Genomic DNA, 18,480 nt, shown 5'->3' on the forward strand with positions numbered 1-18,480 from the left:
AGTGAGTTTAAAGAAGAAGAGAAGGATGGTATTTATAGACTTAAATCTTCAAAAAAGTAGAAACACAAAAATTGATGAATTATTAAAATCATTTGAAGCATATGGATGATGACAGATGTGTTATATTTACAGGTAAGAGCATATCACTAATCAAAGTGTGTAAAGTAAACTATATAACTTGTGATGAAGTGTTTATGTTTGGCTCGTGGAGAACATATTTCTGTAACCCGTCTTTATCATATGTACTATTTTTTTTTTCTTTTCATAATTTTTGTGATATTTTTTTTTTATTCAGTTAAATTTGTATTTCATGTCGACTATACCAGATCATTAGGTCTTATCGTATTACAAATGATGATTCTATTATTCATGAAAAAGGAATATAATCTTTTATATCAATTGAAAATACATCAAACATGTAGTTATGTAGAACACTAATTTGGTTCTCTAAACCAAGCCAATTTTCCATTAATATGATATTGTCCGCTTTGGGCCTATAAATCAAGTCTGTACGGATTTGTTGGACTTATCTATTAGAAACTTTTTTTCTAATCTTTCGATGTGGGATATTGGTTTGTATTCCAATACTCCTGAATCTTAAGACTCTTATTCTTGAGATATCATTTCTATCATGGGTTCTCTAAACCAAGCCAACTTTCCATTAGTATGATATTGTCCGTTCATAACTCAAACCTACACAGATTTGTTATCGGGCTCTTTCCCAAAAAGTCTTGTACTAATTATAATTGGATTTGAGTTATATATTAGAAACTTGTCTTTCTAATCTTCCGATGTGGATATTGGTTTGTATTCCAATACCGTCGACAACATCGATCCATACCACAAAGAGTTTTTACAACAATTTCTCTATATACATTACAAGTTTATGATATATAACATGTATGAATACACTCAACAGTTATCCATGCACCACATTTGAGATTTCCCATAAAATTTACTTTTATTGATTCGCATAAATTTTGGAAATCACACAAATGTCCGAATTTTTATTATATAGTTCGATATTTTCTAGTTTTCTATGTATGTTATGTGTATTTATTTTGTATTTTTGGTCAAAAAAATTGCGAGAACAATATAAATAACACCTATTGATACCAGAAAGTTACGTAACGGATCATTTTTTATCAACCTATTTAAAAATGTTTAATGAAAATACTAAATAACAATGACCTCCTTCGAACACTCTTTTTCATATAGTGTAAAAACAAGAGAAAATAGTCCTAATAAAGTCCAAATAATAATAAAATGTTGATAATGAGTTTGGTTTTCACTATTTTGGTGTGTTACACTTGGAGGATATGTATATATAGATGACATCCATTTGTCGTTATTATGCTTTTCCTTTTCATATTTTCAAGATTTTATTTCTCAAACTTTTAGAAGTTTAATTCTCTCACGTCACCTCTTTTTGTAATTAAATCATTTAGTTATGACAACCATGTAGTAATTTGGACCATTACTTTCAAGTTCCCATGTTTTGATATTCAAACCGAACTTTATACCACAAAACGAATCATTCGATTCTTTTCTTGCTTTTGCTGTTTTATTTTTCATTACTTTTGTTTTGAAAAGAAACCAGAACTTGAGTTATTTAACCATCTCCGATGTATTTTGCTATTTTTACCTCTAATATAAAGAACAGTATAATAGAGTAAGTTTTATTTCAATGTACTCTTCTATAATAGAAAATTCTATTTTTTTTTCTATATACAGAAAATTATATTTTTTTCCTCTATATATAGAAAAATATATAATAATCTCTATTTTAAAAATAAAAATAAAAGTGCGTTGGAGCATATTTGCCTTTATACTTTATTTTAGAAGCAAATATAAAAATTATATAGAGATAAGTTGGAGATGCGCTTAGCATCAAACATGGTTGTGCCAAACTGCCAAAGGTTTCGTGATTACGAATTTATCATATGGTTTTGATTGGTTATAATATTTAATGGCAATTGGAGATTCAATTTATTTATTAATCCGATGAGATGAGATGGTTAAAAATGACTATTGGAAACTTAGGGGGTGTTATTGGATTAAGGATTTTAAAAGAATTGGATGTATTATAAAATCAGGTGTTATTCAATCGTGTATTTTAAAAAATACTTTAAAATCAGGTGTTATTCAATTTCTATTAGATTTTGATGGATTTCATTTCAAGTGGATTTTAATGTACTTTTTTAACTAAAGCATGAGTAACTAAAATCCGAGAGTTTTGATAAGTATTTTGATGTATTCCATATAAAATAATAAATAAATGAAAAAGCATTTTTTCAGATCACGTTAACCATGTTAACCATCTTCTCCACCATTATCATCACTTCCACTGAAACCTTCAACCACTTCTCCAAGGCTCAAACGAGAGAGTTAAGAGATCTCAAACCCCCCAACTCATTCTACTCAATTTCTTGAGAATCCATTGGCATCAAGTAGAACTATTATCCTCCCCAGCAAACCCACACCACCATCACATGAGATTTCACCGTTTGAATTAATTTTTGGGATTTATCCAGAGAATTATGGATGAAAAATCGTTTTTCTTCATGTGCAATTTGTGAAAATTTGCATTTCTCAGCAATTGAGTTTTTAAAAGCAAAATACTATTTTGAAAACAGATTCGACAAACTCAATAAAAAAAAAAAAATTTTGAAACAAAGATGATAAAGCAGTTAATATTTTTTTTTTTTGTTGATTTTGTTCATCTATATTGTTTTTCTTTTTAGGATATCCAAAGGAAAAAAAACAATACAATGAAATACAACGAAATCTTCCTAAAATATATTAAATCCATCGTAATCCATCAAAAAGTACTTCAAATACAAATACATTAAAAAACTACAAAATCCTTAATCCAATAACACCCCCTTAAACGAAAATAGTTTAAACACTAAAAAAAAAATTAATGAATTAATGACCGTCTTGCGTGGGATGATAAAATTATTTAATTATTTAATTATTTATTGATTTTTTTTAGTTAATTGACTTAATTCTCTTTAAAAAGTTTAAAAGATAAAACTGAAGTTTACAATATTTTTTCTTTTACAATAATATTTTTACTTCTTTTTTCTGAAACATATATTTACCCGTTTATTTTAACTTAACTATTTTTTTCTTTTCTATCATAATCATCATATCCAAGTGGCAGAATCATACTAAAATAAAAGGAAACATTCTGTTCTTGTGGAACACAGTTAACCAAATCGAACCAAATTGAACCGGAAATAAATAGTACTAATATGGAGAATCCAAAATTTTATAGAGAGCATCAGTTTTGCAACTTACAATCAAAGAAAATAGAAAAACAGAACCAGAATCTATTTTAGCTGAAACAGAGGAAATAACTGTTAAGATTCGGTTTCAAATCCAAGTTTCTACACAGCTTGAATGTTTTCAACATCTGAGTGAAGTAAAACCACAACTGTCTGAAAACCATATCGTCTATGTCTCTCTCTACTTCACGAGTTTTCTTAATACTGATTCTGCGCGCTGCTCAAATCGTGGTAGAGCCCATTCGTGCTGAATTATGTCGAGACCATCCTTCTCTGCACCCAGGCTCTGTTCAAAAGTAAAATGCAATGATACTGAGTCAGATATTGTATAAGATCGAAAATGAAAACATAAAGAAAAATTGAATTAACACTTTCTTGTGCATGATCACAACTCACAAGTAAGGTTAGTATAGTTTATATGTGATTGATTACCTTTGATGCATCAAATCCAAACCCACCCATTTGCATCATGCGTTGTGTGTCATCAATGGCTGCATAAGAAACAGAAGTATAAACCATTATTACCAAATTTTTTACTTTAAATGAGTGTGAGAATATTAGTATGCGAAAATTAACCATTTTCATCTCCGAGAATTAGACTGAACAAGCCTCTTAATCCAAACAAGTTCAAAAAGTACCTGAAAAGTGAAAGAATAACTCATGAAACAAGAGAAAGGCAATATCCAGAAGCAACTATGATTAGCACATCGAAAATTTTGAGAGGAACGAGATAACAGAAAGTCCTATATGGCTATATGTAAGCTTGGGAACTTACCAAGAGCGACTACTCACGTAGCTAACATCAACAGTGCTCAAGTCAATGCCATTCTGTAACATTGATCTGAACCTTTGAGTCAATGGGAAAGGTATTTTGGCTGCAAGATAAATAAAGAAGACTCAGATGCTATGGAATTATTAAAACTTACGGAGACTAGATAATCAAGGAGATGATTAACTGGTGCGCAATCATAGCAGTGAAACATTTTTTTTTGGGCAAACATATGATTGCAATTTATAAGTGAGAAGTGAAAAGTAAAGGCAGAAACAAAGTTTAAGGTTAAAAACCTGCAACGAATCCAGAGAAGAAGAAGTTGACCCAGGCAAAAGTAAGTGTCTGCAAAATGTGATGTCAGTTTCTAATATTACCAGTAAGTAGTAACGCAAAGACATAGAAGAAGAATTTCAAATTCAATCTACCTGGGGAATAATCATGGAAAGGTTTTTCTTCATCATATCCATGGCCATGTTAGGATCAGAAAACATAGCAGCTTGTGGATTTGTAGCTTCTCCCTTGGGAACATGTAGCAAACCATTCTCCTAAAGCAAGCAAAAAACACATCTTTCTCAAATTCCATATCCATAAATACACTCATAAGACACTATTGAACTGTTCACTCCCATTTCCCTCAAGCAAAACAAAGAGACAATAAAAGAAAAACAAGAGACCATAAATAGCTTTCCTCGTGCAAAGCTACACAGCATAAACTAACTATCAACTATACCGAGCTTAGTAACACATAAAGGTATCATAATTATCATGGAAAGGTAACTAATTCTACACAAACGATCACAATTGGTTAAACACTTCTTCAGGCTAACACGATCCCATAACCCTTATTACGCATTGGAATGTTTCTATCCTTTTAAAAAGCTTGATGAACAAAGCAAAACAGAACTTAAGCTACACTTTGATAAAAAAAATATCACAAAGAATGCTATGCACATAGATTATGAGCTGTTCACGACTAACCCACAAAATAAAAAACCAAGCTTTCAAAGGAATCAATCACACAATGGAAAATCTCAAAATCAGAAACAAAGAAAAGACAAAAAGGTCAAATCTTTGAAAAACTCATTACCTCGTTAGTAAAGTAGAATCTCCGAGTACGAAATGATCTCGGTGGGATAAAATTAGCACCAACTTTGAGATTACGAGCTCTGATTACAACTTGCCTAGATCAACAAAAAAACAAAATCAAATCAAATCGAATCAGCTAACAACAACACATAAATCACAGTTCTAAAGAACGAAGAAGAAGACTCACCCTTCCTTAACCATCTTAGCATCTGGAGTTGGAGAAGAACGCATAAGCTTAGAGACAAAGTATCTCAAGATACCAATAAGAACCATCACAACTGAGAGAGGAATCAGAACCCAATCTCTGATCGCCGTATCAAGAACTAAATCCTCCGCCATTATAATTCCTCTCCTAAACCCTAATTACCCTCTTCTCTCGGCTCTGCTTCTTCTGAGATCTTCTTCTTCTTCTCCTCCTCTGTTCGATTCGATGAAGCAAAAACTCGATCTGAGAGACTTCTCTGAGAATCAGATAAATAAATTACTTATTGAAAACAAAAAAAATCTAAAACCTTCTGACTCAGACAGAGATGTTCTTTACACAACCCAGGGACAAAATCGACAATACACATTACGATCTCATAATTAAAATTCGAAACCTTCTAAGCAAACCAGAGGCTCTTTATAAAACCCTAATATGTTGTTGTCTATTAAACCCAAACTTTAAAACCCTAGCTTCTGTCTTCTCGTCGCTTCCTTCTTTCTGAACTCAAAAACTCAGAACCTTAGGAGGAGAAGAAGAAGAAGAAGAAGATGACAGTAGAAGCAGTGAACCCTAAGGCGTATCCGTTAGCTGATTCTCAGCTAGCAATAACGATTCTTGTTCTTGTCCAACAAGCTACTAATTACAAACAACTTAAGAAATGAGCTAATGAAGTTACCAAGACATTGAACCGTGGTATCTCTGAGTTCGTTGTTATGGCTGCTGATGCTGAGCCTCTTGAGATTCTTCTTCATCTTCCTCTTCTTGCCGAAGATAAGGTATTGCTTTTTTCCTTATCCTTCTTTTTTTTTTCTTATGGATCTCAATTAGTAGTTTCTTTGGCTTTGGAGATTTGTCAGATAGTTCAATTTTTTTGTGCAAGATTCTGAATATGTTAACTTGTTAGTATATCTTCGTCGCATGATGAAAAAGTAGAGATTTTTTGGGTTATTAGACTCTAATTTTGAGATTGTTTGTCATGATTTTCTGATTTAGCTATTACTTAATAAATTGATAGCTGTGTAGATCTTAGTTTTTGAGTGTAGGAGATTGATTCAATTCAAGGTTCTTAGTTATTAAGAAAGAAGCTCACTTTGTTCTGTAATAACATTGCTTATGTGTTTCGTTTAGTGAGTGGTTCTGTTCTGTATTAACATATATAGCTTATTTGTTTAGTTTAGTCAGTGACTCTGCTCTGTATTAACATTCCTTGTGTTTAGTTTAGTCAGTGGTTTTGTTCTGTATTAAACATAGCTTGTTTAGTTTAGTCAGTGATTGTGTTCTGTATTAGCATTGCTTGTGTTTAGTTTAGTCAGTGATTGTGTTCTATATTAACATAGCTTATGTGATTAGTTTATTCAGTGATTCTTGGTCTTGGGATGTGAAATATCAGGAATTTAGTTTCTTTGTATCAAACTCTGTTGATTCATGAGATATTTGGTTGACAAAGGAACCCAAGAATGCGATTCCCAATTCTTCTTGTTTTAGCATATACAAATCTTGCAACATCTGAGTTTTCTTTGTCATTGAATTGTTGCAGAATGTGCCGTATGTGTTTGTGCCATCAAAACAAGCCCTTGGAAGAGCATGTGGTGTAACAAGACCCGTTATTGCTTGTTCGGTCACATCCAACGAGGGTAGTCAGTTGAAATCTCAGATTCAGCAACTCAAGGATGCCATTGAGAAGCTCCTCATCTAAGATTTTTGGTGGGTTTCAAATGAATGATGAGTCTCTCCATTTATGGAGTATGGCTTTGACTGAAGTGGGTTGTGCAACCTTAGCTTATGAAAAACCAAAAAAAATGTGAACAATTCCTATCTGTTTTGAAGATTGCAGTGCTTTTATTTGATTTTGTGTTGGTGCACAATGCATCTTTGAACAACTATCAATTTTATTGAGTTTCTTAGATTTTTGGTTGCTGTTTTTTTTTTATTTTTTGTCATAAGTTATAACAAGCATTGAAGAATATATTATCAACGCTCATTGATTTTTCCCCTACTCATTTAGGTGTAATGATTTAATGAGGGAAAAATGTTAATTGTGAAGAAAATATATTATTTTTGTGCTAACAATCTTATTATAGAGTTGACCCAAAAAAAATGGAAAAGAATCTTATAATTGTTTCAGAATTGATGAATCAATATCTATTTTAAAAATATGGTAAAATATAATTAAAAAGTAAATTCAAATTTCCATAAAATACAGTTGAATTTAAGAATATAGCAATATTTAACATTTGTCTCATAAATTTAATACAATATTACAGAAACTACTTATGTAATTTATTATGGGGTTTATGAAATGTATATACTCAGATAACAACGAAGAAACCAATTTTTGGAGACAGATAAAACAAAAATTAGTTTTGTAGGATGCTGACATACGAAGTTACAGCTCTATCCCTAAAAAAAATTGTTTAAATCAAATAATAACTTCCTCTCTCTCTCTTATATTAGCCTGCACTCTACACCCACGCTATCTTCAAAATCTTCTGACGCCGCCGACGTTGGGAGGAGCAAGATTTGGAAAAAAAACAATGATGGTTTTTGATACGCTACTGTGGATGATACTCGTTCGCTTATTTATTACATCGATATCTGAGTTGCCTCAACAACATCGCTCTGAGACAAGTAACCCAGTTACACAACGCTCTCTTTTAATACCGGTGATCAACAAGTTACAGAGCGACTTTAAGGTTCAGGTAGAAATTAACGGCGGTTTTGTTTTTGTTATTCCTACGATGGTTGGCTATTCAATGCTTCTATACTTTATCTATTTTTGTCAACGTCTAGCGATAACTATATATTGAGTTCGATAAGAACTTACTTAATCATTTTTATTATCAGTAACAAGATGGCGCTTGTGGTACGGTTAGCTCGAGGCGAGTGGCGGATGAACGAGCACGGAGACTACGAACACGTTGCGGATTTGTAACCCGCCTAGCTGTGAGAATACGTGAGAGAGATGATTTCAAGACCGTAACGGAATCTGTTAAAGCACGACTGCAGCTTCGAGAAGAAGATAAGGTGGAACTGTCATTCCAGTGGCCGAAATGGATGATGGGGCCAGAATGGAAGAGGGCAGATCCAATATTGATCCAAGACGAAGACATGACTCTATTTCTGGCGATCCGGGCAGACCTGGAGGAGGTGTACCTAAGAGTGAAGGTCATACGGGAAGGAACGAGGGGTGAATCCCAGATGATGAACAAGCCACCCTCTACGTTCAACACAGCAGGCCGGACTTCGGCTGAAATATCAGATAGATACTGGAATAGCACGGATACACAAGCTGCGTGGACGAGCGTGATAACGAAAATGTTACTAGATAAGCAAGAGCGGCCTGTTAATGGGCGAAAAACAGGAAATACATATCGACGGGCCACAGGCCTATACGGCCCACTAAGACCGGCGGCTGGTGGAATAGTAATTTCTGATCACGGCCGGAACGATTCAGTTCCCTTATCATCTTCCCCAAAACAGATCGGAGATGCTGCGATAGAGCGAAACTCGGCGGTCGCAAGGCCTACAGACAAGGGGAAACAAAAGATGGGGATCAACGATATTGTCACAGATAAGGACTACGAGATATTCAAGAAACAGTACCAAGCGGAGATGTGGCGAGAGGTGTGTGCGACTCAAATCTCCTTGGGCAATGGTCAAACTGGTGCTGACGAATACGGCGTTAAAACGGCGAGGAAGTTGGATTTTGGTTTTTGCCAGCCAACAAATGCATCAAGCAGCAACAAAGACAACCAAGTACACGCTAGTGAGTTGGGTGAAGGGAGCGCGACCAACGTGGTCACGATTTCTTCAGAAGATTCAATGTTTCGAACACCGACCCCACTATCTGGAAGTATCTCATCCGATGAGCTGTATAACGACATAAATCCGGATTATGTTATTGGTATGTTAATAGAATTGTTAACCAGATAACATTCAGTTTATCGGGTTAAATATTTCTGGGAAATAAAGTCAGTCTACTTAATAAATCGGTCAACTGCACACATGAGGTGTAATTTCCCTTTATTATGATTAATGAATGTTATCAAGTAGCTTAGACCTAAAAATAAATTAAGAAAAATAATCCAAGCATCTCTATCAGAGGGTAAATCTGACTATTTACATGGAAGCCCGACTCTCTCATTTATTGGAACTATATAAAAGCTCACCTCTTTAGAACAGACCTCAAAAACAATCTTACGGATCTTTTAAGATTCTCTCTCAAATTCATTCGTACACAAATTCTGAAATCACAATCTCAAAATCCGAAAGGTAATAACGAACCCTAAAACTTACGAACACTGAATCGTTCGTTTCAGCTTTCGATTGCTTAGTTTTTTTTTTTCTGTGATCTTCGCAATTAGATTTGTCGAATTCGTGAAACCCTAATTTTGTTTCTCCTTACGGGATATATTCAGAAAGAAGAAGACGAGAGTAGCAATATGTCGAACTGTTTGCAATTGAAACCGGCTTGTATAGGATGCGGATCACAATCCGATTTGTATGGAAGCGCTTGTAGACACATGACCTTGTGTTTGAAGTGTGGTAAAACCATGGCGCAGAATAAAGCTAAGTGTCTTGATTGTGGAACCGTCCTCACACGTTTGATTCGGGTTAGGGCTTTCGCACTTACTGTTTTCTTGATGGTTTCTCAAGAAAGTTTTCGTTTTGTTGATTTTTTGTGTGTTTTGGTGATTGTTTTAGGAATACAATGTTCGTGCTGCGGCACCAACAGATAAGAACTACTTCATTGGTAGGTTTGTGACTGGTCTTCCTAATTTCAAGAAAGGCTCTGAGAATAAATGGTCTCTTCGTAAAGATATACCACAAGGTCGTCAGTTTACTGATGCACAAAGGGTAAGTTTTTGTTTTGGTTCTTTATTATTACCAATCGTTTTGGTTGTTTTTTGGTTGGCTTATTTAGTGTTTTGTGTGGATTCTGATGTTGTAGGAGAAGTTAAAGAACAGACCTTGGATATTGGAGGATGAAACTGGTCAGTTTCAGTACCAAGGACAACTTGAAGGCTCTCAATCTGCAACTTACTATCTCTTGGTGATGCAGAACAAGGAGTTTGTTGCGATTCCTGCTGGTTCTTGGTATGGAGAAACAATATTCAATAGCTTCCTTCTGTTGATGTGTTGTTTCTCTGTTAGTGTTTGGGGTCTAAAGGAAAATTATGTGGTATAGTTCAGATGAGATGTCTTTTTTTTTTTCGTTTCTTTATTTAGGGAAATGTCATTGGATGGATCAGTTGTGAAGTATTTGAGATTGTTATTTGTTTTTTTTACTTTTGTTGTTGTTTGATTGTGTTAGGTATAACTTCAACAAGGTTGCACAGTATAAACAACTTACATTGGAAGAAGCAGAAGAGAAGATGAAGAATCGTAGAAAAACTGCTGATGGGTATCAAAGGTGGATGATGAAAGCTGCAAATAATGGTCCAGCGTTATTTGGAGAAGTGGATAATGAAAAAGAGGCCGGTGGAAGCAGTGGAGGTGGTGGCAGGGGTCGTAAAAAGTCATCAGGCGGTGATGAGGAAGAAGGAAATGTCTCTGACAGAGGGGACGAAGATGAAGAGGAAGAGGCATCACGGAAAAGTAGACTTGGACTTAATAAGAAGAGTAATGATGATGATGAAGAAGGTCCAAGGGGTGGTGATCTTGACATGGATGATGATGACATTGAGAAGGGTGAGTAGTAATCTATATATGTTGAGGATTTTTCTTCATTATCTGTTTAACAAAACTGATGAATCCTTAATTTATTCAGGGGATGACTGGGAGCATGAGGAAATTTTTACTGATGATGATGAAGCAGTCGGAAATGATCCTGAGGAACGTGAAGACCTTCTGGCTCCTGAAATTCCTGCTCCTCCGGAAATAAAGCAGGTCTGTATCAACTATAATATTTCACTTGCAGTGTACAATTTTCTTTGAAACTGGATATAGTAATCTCTTTTGGTAATCCCATTTTTTGTATGTTATCCAAGTTTCAGTGGTCATATTAAATACTGGATTGTTGAGTCTTTTGCTTTCGATGAGGTCGTAACTTTCTTTTGACTTCCCTTCTAGGATGAAGATGATGAAGAAAATGAAGAAGAGGAGGGAGGATTGAGCAAATCTGGTAAAGAGTTAAAGAAACTGCTTGGTAAATCTAATGGTTTGGATGAATCTGACGAAGACGATGATGATGATTCAGATGATGTAAGCCCTCTTCAATTTTCGACATACTCTACTTCTAAACATATTGTTCCAATTTTCAAGCTCACTAACTGGTTTGGATACATGCAAATCATTCTGAATGTCCATTCTTAGGAGGAGGAGGAGACAAACTTCGCTCCAATTACGAATTCAAAACAGAAGGAGGCAGCAAAAGAAGAACCAGTCGATAATGCACCTGCAAAACCTGCCCCATCTGGACCATCTCGTGGAACACCTCCAGCAAAAACATCTAAGGGAAAGAGAAAATTAAACGAAAGCGACTCTAAAAAGCCTAGCAGCTCTGTTCAAAAGAAAGTGAAGACTGAAAATGTAAGATACTTGGTTGTGCTTATGCTATGTTTCAAATAATATCAATCTATGGATAAGGTGAAAGTATAAGAAGTAAGGAGGGCTTGTATTGTCATTGAATTTCTAACAAAGTGGCTTTTGTAATCACTTTAAGCAGGATCCGAAATCTTCGGTGAAGGAAGAGAGAACAAAAATGGTTTCCAAATCCAACACACCAACAAAAGCAGTGAAAGCTGAACCAGCTTCTGCTCCTGCATCATCCTCAGCTGCGACCGGGCCTGTGACTGAAGAAGAAATCCGGGCTGTCCTGATGGAGAAGAAGCAAGTCACTACACAGGATCTTGTTTCCAGGTTTAAGGCAAGACTCAAGACCAAAGAGGTAAAAATATCTTGATCTAATTTTCCTTGTTGAATGACCATATTGGTTTTGATCCTGAGCTTATTTCCGATTGTTGTGTCTTTTTTATATACAGGACAAGAATGCTTTTGCCGATATTCTGAGGAAGATCTCAAAGATTCAGAAGAACGCTGGTTCTCAAAACTTCGTCGTTTTGAGAGAAAAATGAGAATTTGGTATATTTTCATTAGACTTCAGAGCTAACTCTTTTCTTAATATTTCCAAAATCTCTCATATGACTTGGTTGGTACAAATAAGTATGTTTTGTCATTTCTTGACTCTAAATTGTTTAATTCGGATCGATTTTGGTTACCATGACATTAATAGTAAATGATGGGTTGGATATTTTCTTACAAGTTTACTAGGATAGGACCCGCGCTACAGCGCGGAGGAATATTCTTTCGAAATGTTATATAAATTATTATAAAAATAAAAATACACATAAACTATTGTTAATGGTTACATTTATAAAATATGCACATTTATAGTGTATGTTTTGATGGACTAATCTATAAAAGATTTCATTAATAAAAACAATATACATTAGACTCACATCAAATTTTGGACGGACTAACTTGTGAAAAATTACATTTGTAGAAGAATATACATTTGTAAAAACTAAAAACTCACAATATATTTTGAAGGGATTAGCCCGTGAAAGATTGCTTTCATAAAGCCAATATGCATTTGTAATACAAAACATCAATTCACAGTGTAAATTTTGAAGGACTAACCCGTAAAATATTGAATTAGGATCGGATCCGCGCTACAGCGCGGGAAAAAATTGCCATTATTTTTTTCGTTTTACTGTAAATGGTATTTTGAAAAAAATGGATTGTTAATGTTGTTGTTAGATGTTTTAGTGATTTTTTTGTTAAATGGTGCATGTAAAAAGTAGTTAGATATTGAGGAAGATTAACAAATATATTGTATTATATAGTACAATTTGACCATTTTTGTAATAGTTAAAGATTGAGGAAAGTTAACAAATATATTGTATTATATAGTTTTGGTTTAAAATTAAAGCTTAATCCCTTGAACATGACAATCATTATTGATCTGATTGTGACTTTGTGTTCCTTGAAATAAGTTGCAGAACATATTGCATATTTCGTATACTCACAAACAAATGACCTAAATATAAAAGTTCTTATAACATATTTTAAGCATTTTGATGGTATATAAGAGATTACTTTTTTTACTATGTAAGAGATTACTTTTTTGATGGTATAGAAAGCATTTTCATATTCGGTAATAATTTCATTTTAAATGATTTTATATATGAAGTTTAAATTTTTTTTATAGTTTGCGCTTTATATGACCAAAGATTAAAATTTGTTTAAGAAGACAAAAATATGTAAGTTATTTAAATATCAAAATGCCAACTTAGAACCAGTATGTTATCGAGTAGCTACAACATGTATGTTTTCGAATCTTGTGTACGTAACAATCTTTAACCTGTTACATTATGGAACAATATATTAAGTATCTTATATTCGCTACATTTTAATTTATTTAATACTAATTATGATGTAATATGTCTTTCTTATCATTAAGGTAATCGTAATATTTGATTGCACAATCTTAAAAATACATATTAGGAATAGTTGTAAAAGAATATGTAATATTTTTCATTTGATTGAGATTTTTTAAATTTTTTTAATAGGAAAGTATAAGATTGATGATAAGGTTTGCTTCTTAACAAATGTGTTATGCTTTATTATCACGTATTTATAAGGATTTTACAAATTGCAAAATTTATATTATAGTTACCTACAATTACGGAACGATACTCAACAGTTATAGAAACAATTTAATTTTAAACATTTATTGCCCATAATATCTTTATGGCCATATCCAATATACTCGGATTATCCATTCTTAAAATACCCAATTCATGATTTCGGATTTGTTTTTTTTTTTAATTTAACCCGACCCGATTCCTTAATGTACTTCTCTTTTACTAAGTTTTATAAATATAAATAAGCAATGATCAACGGTCAAAAAATAAATAATTGGAAAATTGGAGCTAATCAACAGTCAAAAAATAAATAATTGGAAAATTGTAATTTGGAAATAAAAGAATGATAAACCCAATCCAAGTATGAAATAAGAACGTTGTGACTCTTTTATAAATACCTCCTCTGTTTCATTAACGTTTGATACAAAAACAAAACAAAACAGTGTTTTCTCCTAATCCGTGATTCTCTCTGCTACTTTTCTCCAAACATCAGAACTCAATCACATCAGAGAGAAGAGGAAACGAGTTCTTGTTGAGCAAAGCAAACGCTAAAACTTTTCTTCTCACTTTTTGATTTTAGTCGAGTCAACCTAACCGTCAAAGCACGCAAGAACGCAAGATCGAACATAGTCTTGGTGAGCAAGCAAACGCTAAACCAGTAGATGCAGATAAAGAGAAAGAGAGAGGCCGACCCGAGGAACCAAACCTAACCGAACCTCACGTTCAACCTAACCGTCAAGAACGCAAGATGGAACTCAGTCTTGGTGACCAAGCAAACGCTAAACCAATAGAGGCAGAGACAGAGAGAGAAAGAGGCCGATCTGAGGAACCAAACCTAACCGAACCTCAAATCCAACCTTACCGTCAAGAACTCAAGATGGAACCTGTGACAGAAGACGAAATCCGCAATGTTCTGATGGAGAATAAGCAAATAACTACAGTGGAACTCGTTATGAGGTTTAAGGACAGACTTGGAACCAAAGAGCACAAGGATGCATTTGCCGATATTCTCAAGAAGATCGCAATGCTACAAAAAGACGCAGCTTCTCAAAAGTACTTTGTTGTTTTGAGAGATGACGAGTCTTCTTCTACTTTGCTTTCTTCAGAACTCACTCGTTTGTCTATTTCTTGATGATCTCTTGTGAGTTGGTAACAGAGAGAATCTTGTTTTTCGTTTCTTGACTTATTTTGAACATGATTTCACTGAGCAATGTTATATAAACTCTACTTTCACCACTTTGTTCTCTTTCATTAGGGTTTTTGGCTTCTTGCCACAAACCAAAGATATGTTAAAGGTTTCTTCTTATTTATATGCATACACAATTTGACCTAGCTTGTCTATTGTATAAAACAGAAGCCTGCGTGCACATATAAAAACCAGCAACAACCTTAGTATAAACATATTGCCTTCTTTAAAAGAAAAAAAAAATGAATTAGGTTATTAGTTTCTTTAATCTTTTGAGTACAAGTTCATTATTATTAATTTAACTAGTTATTTTTATTTTTTTTTACAAAGTACGAAACTCTTACCTTTTTCTGAATTTATTAAAAAATTTATCGTTTACAAACGAATATGCTTTAATATAATAAATTTTTATGTTGAATATGTCAAAAATTAGTATAGTTTTACACATGTATTCAATAACTATAACGTAAACATATATACATACAATATGAAATATTGAAATCAAATGTATTAGTTTTTTTTTTCCTAGAGTACATTTAATACTGAATCCAATGATATTTATGAAAGAAACTAGTATCTTAAAAAAAAAAAAAAAAAAGACACAAGCTAAATTACAAGTACTTACACAGTTACACACTTACACTATGCCACAACTTATTCTCATTATATATCTCCTTTACATGTAATTGCTTTTACAAAATCGACCATTACATAGATCTTTACAAAATAAGAGACATTCGAAACATATTTTGATATACATATCTTTGTGTTCTTCTAACTCATGGCAGGAAGAAGGATTAATATTCCAGATCAACCCTATGATGCACAGAACCCATTTAACATCGTGATAACTTTGTCACCATTTGATGTAGATTTGAGTAATACGATAATGATGCCGAAACCGTTACTAGCTAGAAGCTAACTTATTTCGTTTCATGGAGATGAGTACTTACGTCGGACTGTTACAAGTCCCCGACAAGCCAAGGATGATTGAACTTTTTGATATTGATACTAAAATTACAACATTTCTTACCATAAAAGAAGAAGGACAACATTTCAAATTCGATGGGTGGTGCAATATTCTCAACCGAAAAAATTACAGGGCAGGCGATAGAATTGTATTTTGGTGGGATTTACGCAACAGTAGACTTATTTCAAACAAGTTGATTAGTTGATTATAAGAACTTCATTTCCCAAATAATTTATGTATACCGGATTTTATGGTCTTTGATCGAGTCCGGTTAGGTGTGGTTTTATTGAAGTTGGTTTAGTTCTTGCTTCTAAAATAAATATATGTATGGCTTTGTAAGATAGTATAATAAATAATTAATAAAAGAGTTCAAGAAAAAGTATATGTATGGCTTTAATTTGCCGTAAGATAATATATTAAATAACTAGGATCGGATTCGCGCTAGAATATTCTCTAATATATCAATAAAATTTATAATAGAATTAGAAATTGAATATATGAAAATTTTAAATGATTGTACTTGTAAAATATACACACTAATATTATATGTCGTGACGGACCAACTCGTAAAAGTGTATATGAAAAAATATTAATCATTACCCCTTCTACTATATAATTGTGAGTTAACGAACTAACCCGTGTATTATTAAAAGTATCATTGGTATATTAAATGCATAATATTTTCATTTAAGTATCCATCATGAATATAAATGTATATAAAACTATAAATAATATGATAATAAAAATACAGAAACTAAATTAGTAAAAAAGTTTGAAATTTTAAACGGATCTTTCTTATTGTTGAGTGTTGATTTATTGACACATCAAACCGATCTTCCGTCCAATATTGTTGATAAACTCTGAATAATTCATTTTTTAGAAGTTGGTTTTTAAAACAAAAATATAAGAGTTTGATAAAATTGGTATTTTTTTAATGTTCCTGTAAAATAAGAAAAACAATAATATAAATGACATTAGATTAAAAAAATTATTGTAAACACATTGTTTTTGTTAAAATCACTTATAGATGATATTTAATTAGATTTCTAAAAATTATTCAAATAACTAACAATACGGTATTTTTTTATTATTAGTATATTTTCTAAGATTAAGATCTATTTATATAAATGCTATTTCTAAATTTAAATTCGTCATTATTATTTCCAAAAATATAGTTTTTGACTAACAATGACAATATAGAATATACATGTAACGATAGAATTATTGATATTATTAAAACTAATAAAATCGTACAGTTTTATAATATGGTAACAATAACTTTATAATCGCGAAAGAATAACAATATTTACAGGGATTGTTAACATATTAGTATATTCTGTATTGATTGAGAGGTTAGTCAATCATTTGTAAAAATCATTTAATATGTATATGTAATATTGTTTACCTTAAGTAGATTTGTTAACAATTAATGAGTATCCAAAATTAGCGGGACTGTAATATTGCATTGAAGAGACAATTTCGAAACCTATCTCTAATGTGATATACACATAGCAAAAGTCCGTTTTTAAATGGGTAATATCCATACATTAAATGAAACCCGTTTTCTAAGGATTCATTAAATCTAATCGGGTCAGATTTTTTAAAATTTTGTGAAATAACCCGATCCAAGTATTTTTTGTACTTCTCTTTATTTACAATACATGATATAATATTTTAGCAAAAAATTGTTTTTATTTAGTAACAAATCTAAAGAGTAAATACATTCGTAAGTCATATATATTTACTAGTATAGTACCCGTCCGATGGACGGGTTATCTTTATTTAAAATTAAATTAAAATAAAAATTAATTATAACTTATAAAAAAATAATTTCTAAATTTTTTTTAAAAATAAGAGAAATTAATTTTAATTCGGAAAGAGGTTTTATTTGGTTTGAACTATCAAATAAACGTGTACATATATATATATCTCTCTTAAAATTCGTTATTAAACGTTAATTATAAAAATCTAGTAATGTCAAACTAACAATCACCAAAACATTTGGGAGCTATTTGAGAGCTATTCACCATTACTCATAATATTGCTAAAATATTTTATAAAATCTTAATTTAGCAATTATCCTCTAAAACATGATTATACCATTTTGTAAAAATTGTTATTTCTTAACTTTCAATTTTTCAAAATATCATTCTCAGACTATGAAAATTAATTAATTATTATTCAATATGATGGTAAAGTTCTTTCAAATTAGCATCAATCTAAAATATGATGTTAAATATAAATATAGTCATTTGTAAATAAATTCATACAAACAACGCAAATAAATATAAAGATTCTAAAATAAATTATAGCATTATTGAGG

At 32.3% G+C, this 18,480-nt stretch overlaps 4 protein-coding genes across 4 annotated transcripts; 3 read left to right on the forward strand and 1 right to left on the reverse strand.

Annotated features, from left to right (window-relative positions):
* Positions 1–3,247: 3,247 nt before the first annotated feature.
* On the reverse strand, positions 3,248–5,601 carry LOC17882447 (ER membrane protein complex subunit 3). The gene is made up of 8 exons (XM_006286489.2): positions 5,336–5,601; positions 5,150–5,243; positions 4,488–4,607; positions 4,356–4,404; positions 4,066–4,165; positions 3,867–3,928; positions 3,723–3,781; positions 3,248–3,576 (listed from the first exon to the last, which is right to left on the reverse strand). The coding sequence occupies exons 1-8, from the start codon at positions 5,485–5,487 to the stop codon at positions 3,472–3,474; spliced, it is 741 nt and encodes a 246-aa protein (XP_006286551.1). The 5' UTR covers positions 5,488–5,601; the 3' UTR covers positions 3,248–3,471.
* A 231-nt stretch (positions 5,602–5,832) lies between these two features.
* On the forward strand, positions 5,833–7,268 carry LOC17881471 (NHP2-like protein 1). The gene is given in 2 exon segments (XM_006288943.2): positions 5,833–6,129; positions 6,891–7,268. Coding segments are annotated over 2 exon segments (387 nt in total). The 5' UTR covers positions 5,833–5,901; the 3' UTR covers positions 7,050–7,268.
* A 2,271-nt stretch (positions 7,269–9,539) lies between these two features.
* Positions 9,540–12,611, forward strand: LOC17883777 (transcription initiation factor IIF subunit alpha). The gene is made up of 10 exons (XM_006290126.2): positions 9,540–9,625; positions 9,772–9,966; positions 10,058–10,210; positions 10,305–10,450; positions 10,668–11,044; positions 11,124–11,242; positions 11,426–11,557; positions 11,669–11,884; positions 12,021–12,242; positions 12,337–12,611. The coding sequence occupies exons 2-10, from the start codon at positions 9,796–9,798 to the stop codon at positions 12,427–12,429; spliced, it is 1,629 nt and encodes a 542-aa protein (XP_006290188.2). The 5' UTR covers positions 9,540–9,625; positions 9,772–9,795; the 3' UTR covers positions 12,430–12,611.
* A 1,733-nt stretch (positions 12,612–14,344) lies between these two features.
* Positions 14,345–15,133, forward strand: LOC111830012 (transcription initiation factor IIF subunit alpha-like). The gene is made up of 2 exons (XM_023780353.1): positions 14,345–14,362; positions 14,582–15,133. The coding sequence occupies exons 1-2, from the start codon at positions 14,345–14,347 to the stop codon at positions 15,131–15,133; spliced, it is 570 nt and encodes a 189-aa protein (XP_023636121.1).
* The last annotated feature ends 3,347 nt before the right edge of the window (positions 15,134–18,480 follow it).

This window comes from Capsella rubella, unplaced genomic scaffold, assembly GCF_000375325.1.
Source record: "Capsella rubella cultivar Monte Gargano unplaced genomic scaffold, Caprub1_0 scaffold_6, whole genome shotgun sequence".
In the NCBI taxonomy this organism is placed as follows: Eukaryota; Viridiplantae; Streptophyta; class Magnoliopsida; order Brassicales; family Brassicaceae; genus Capsella; species Capsella rubella.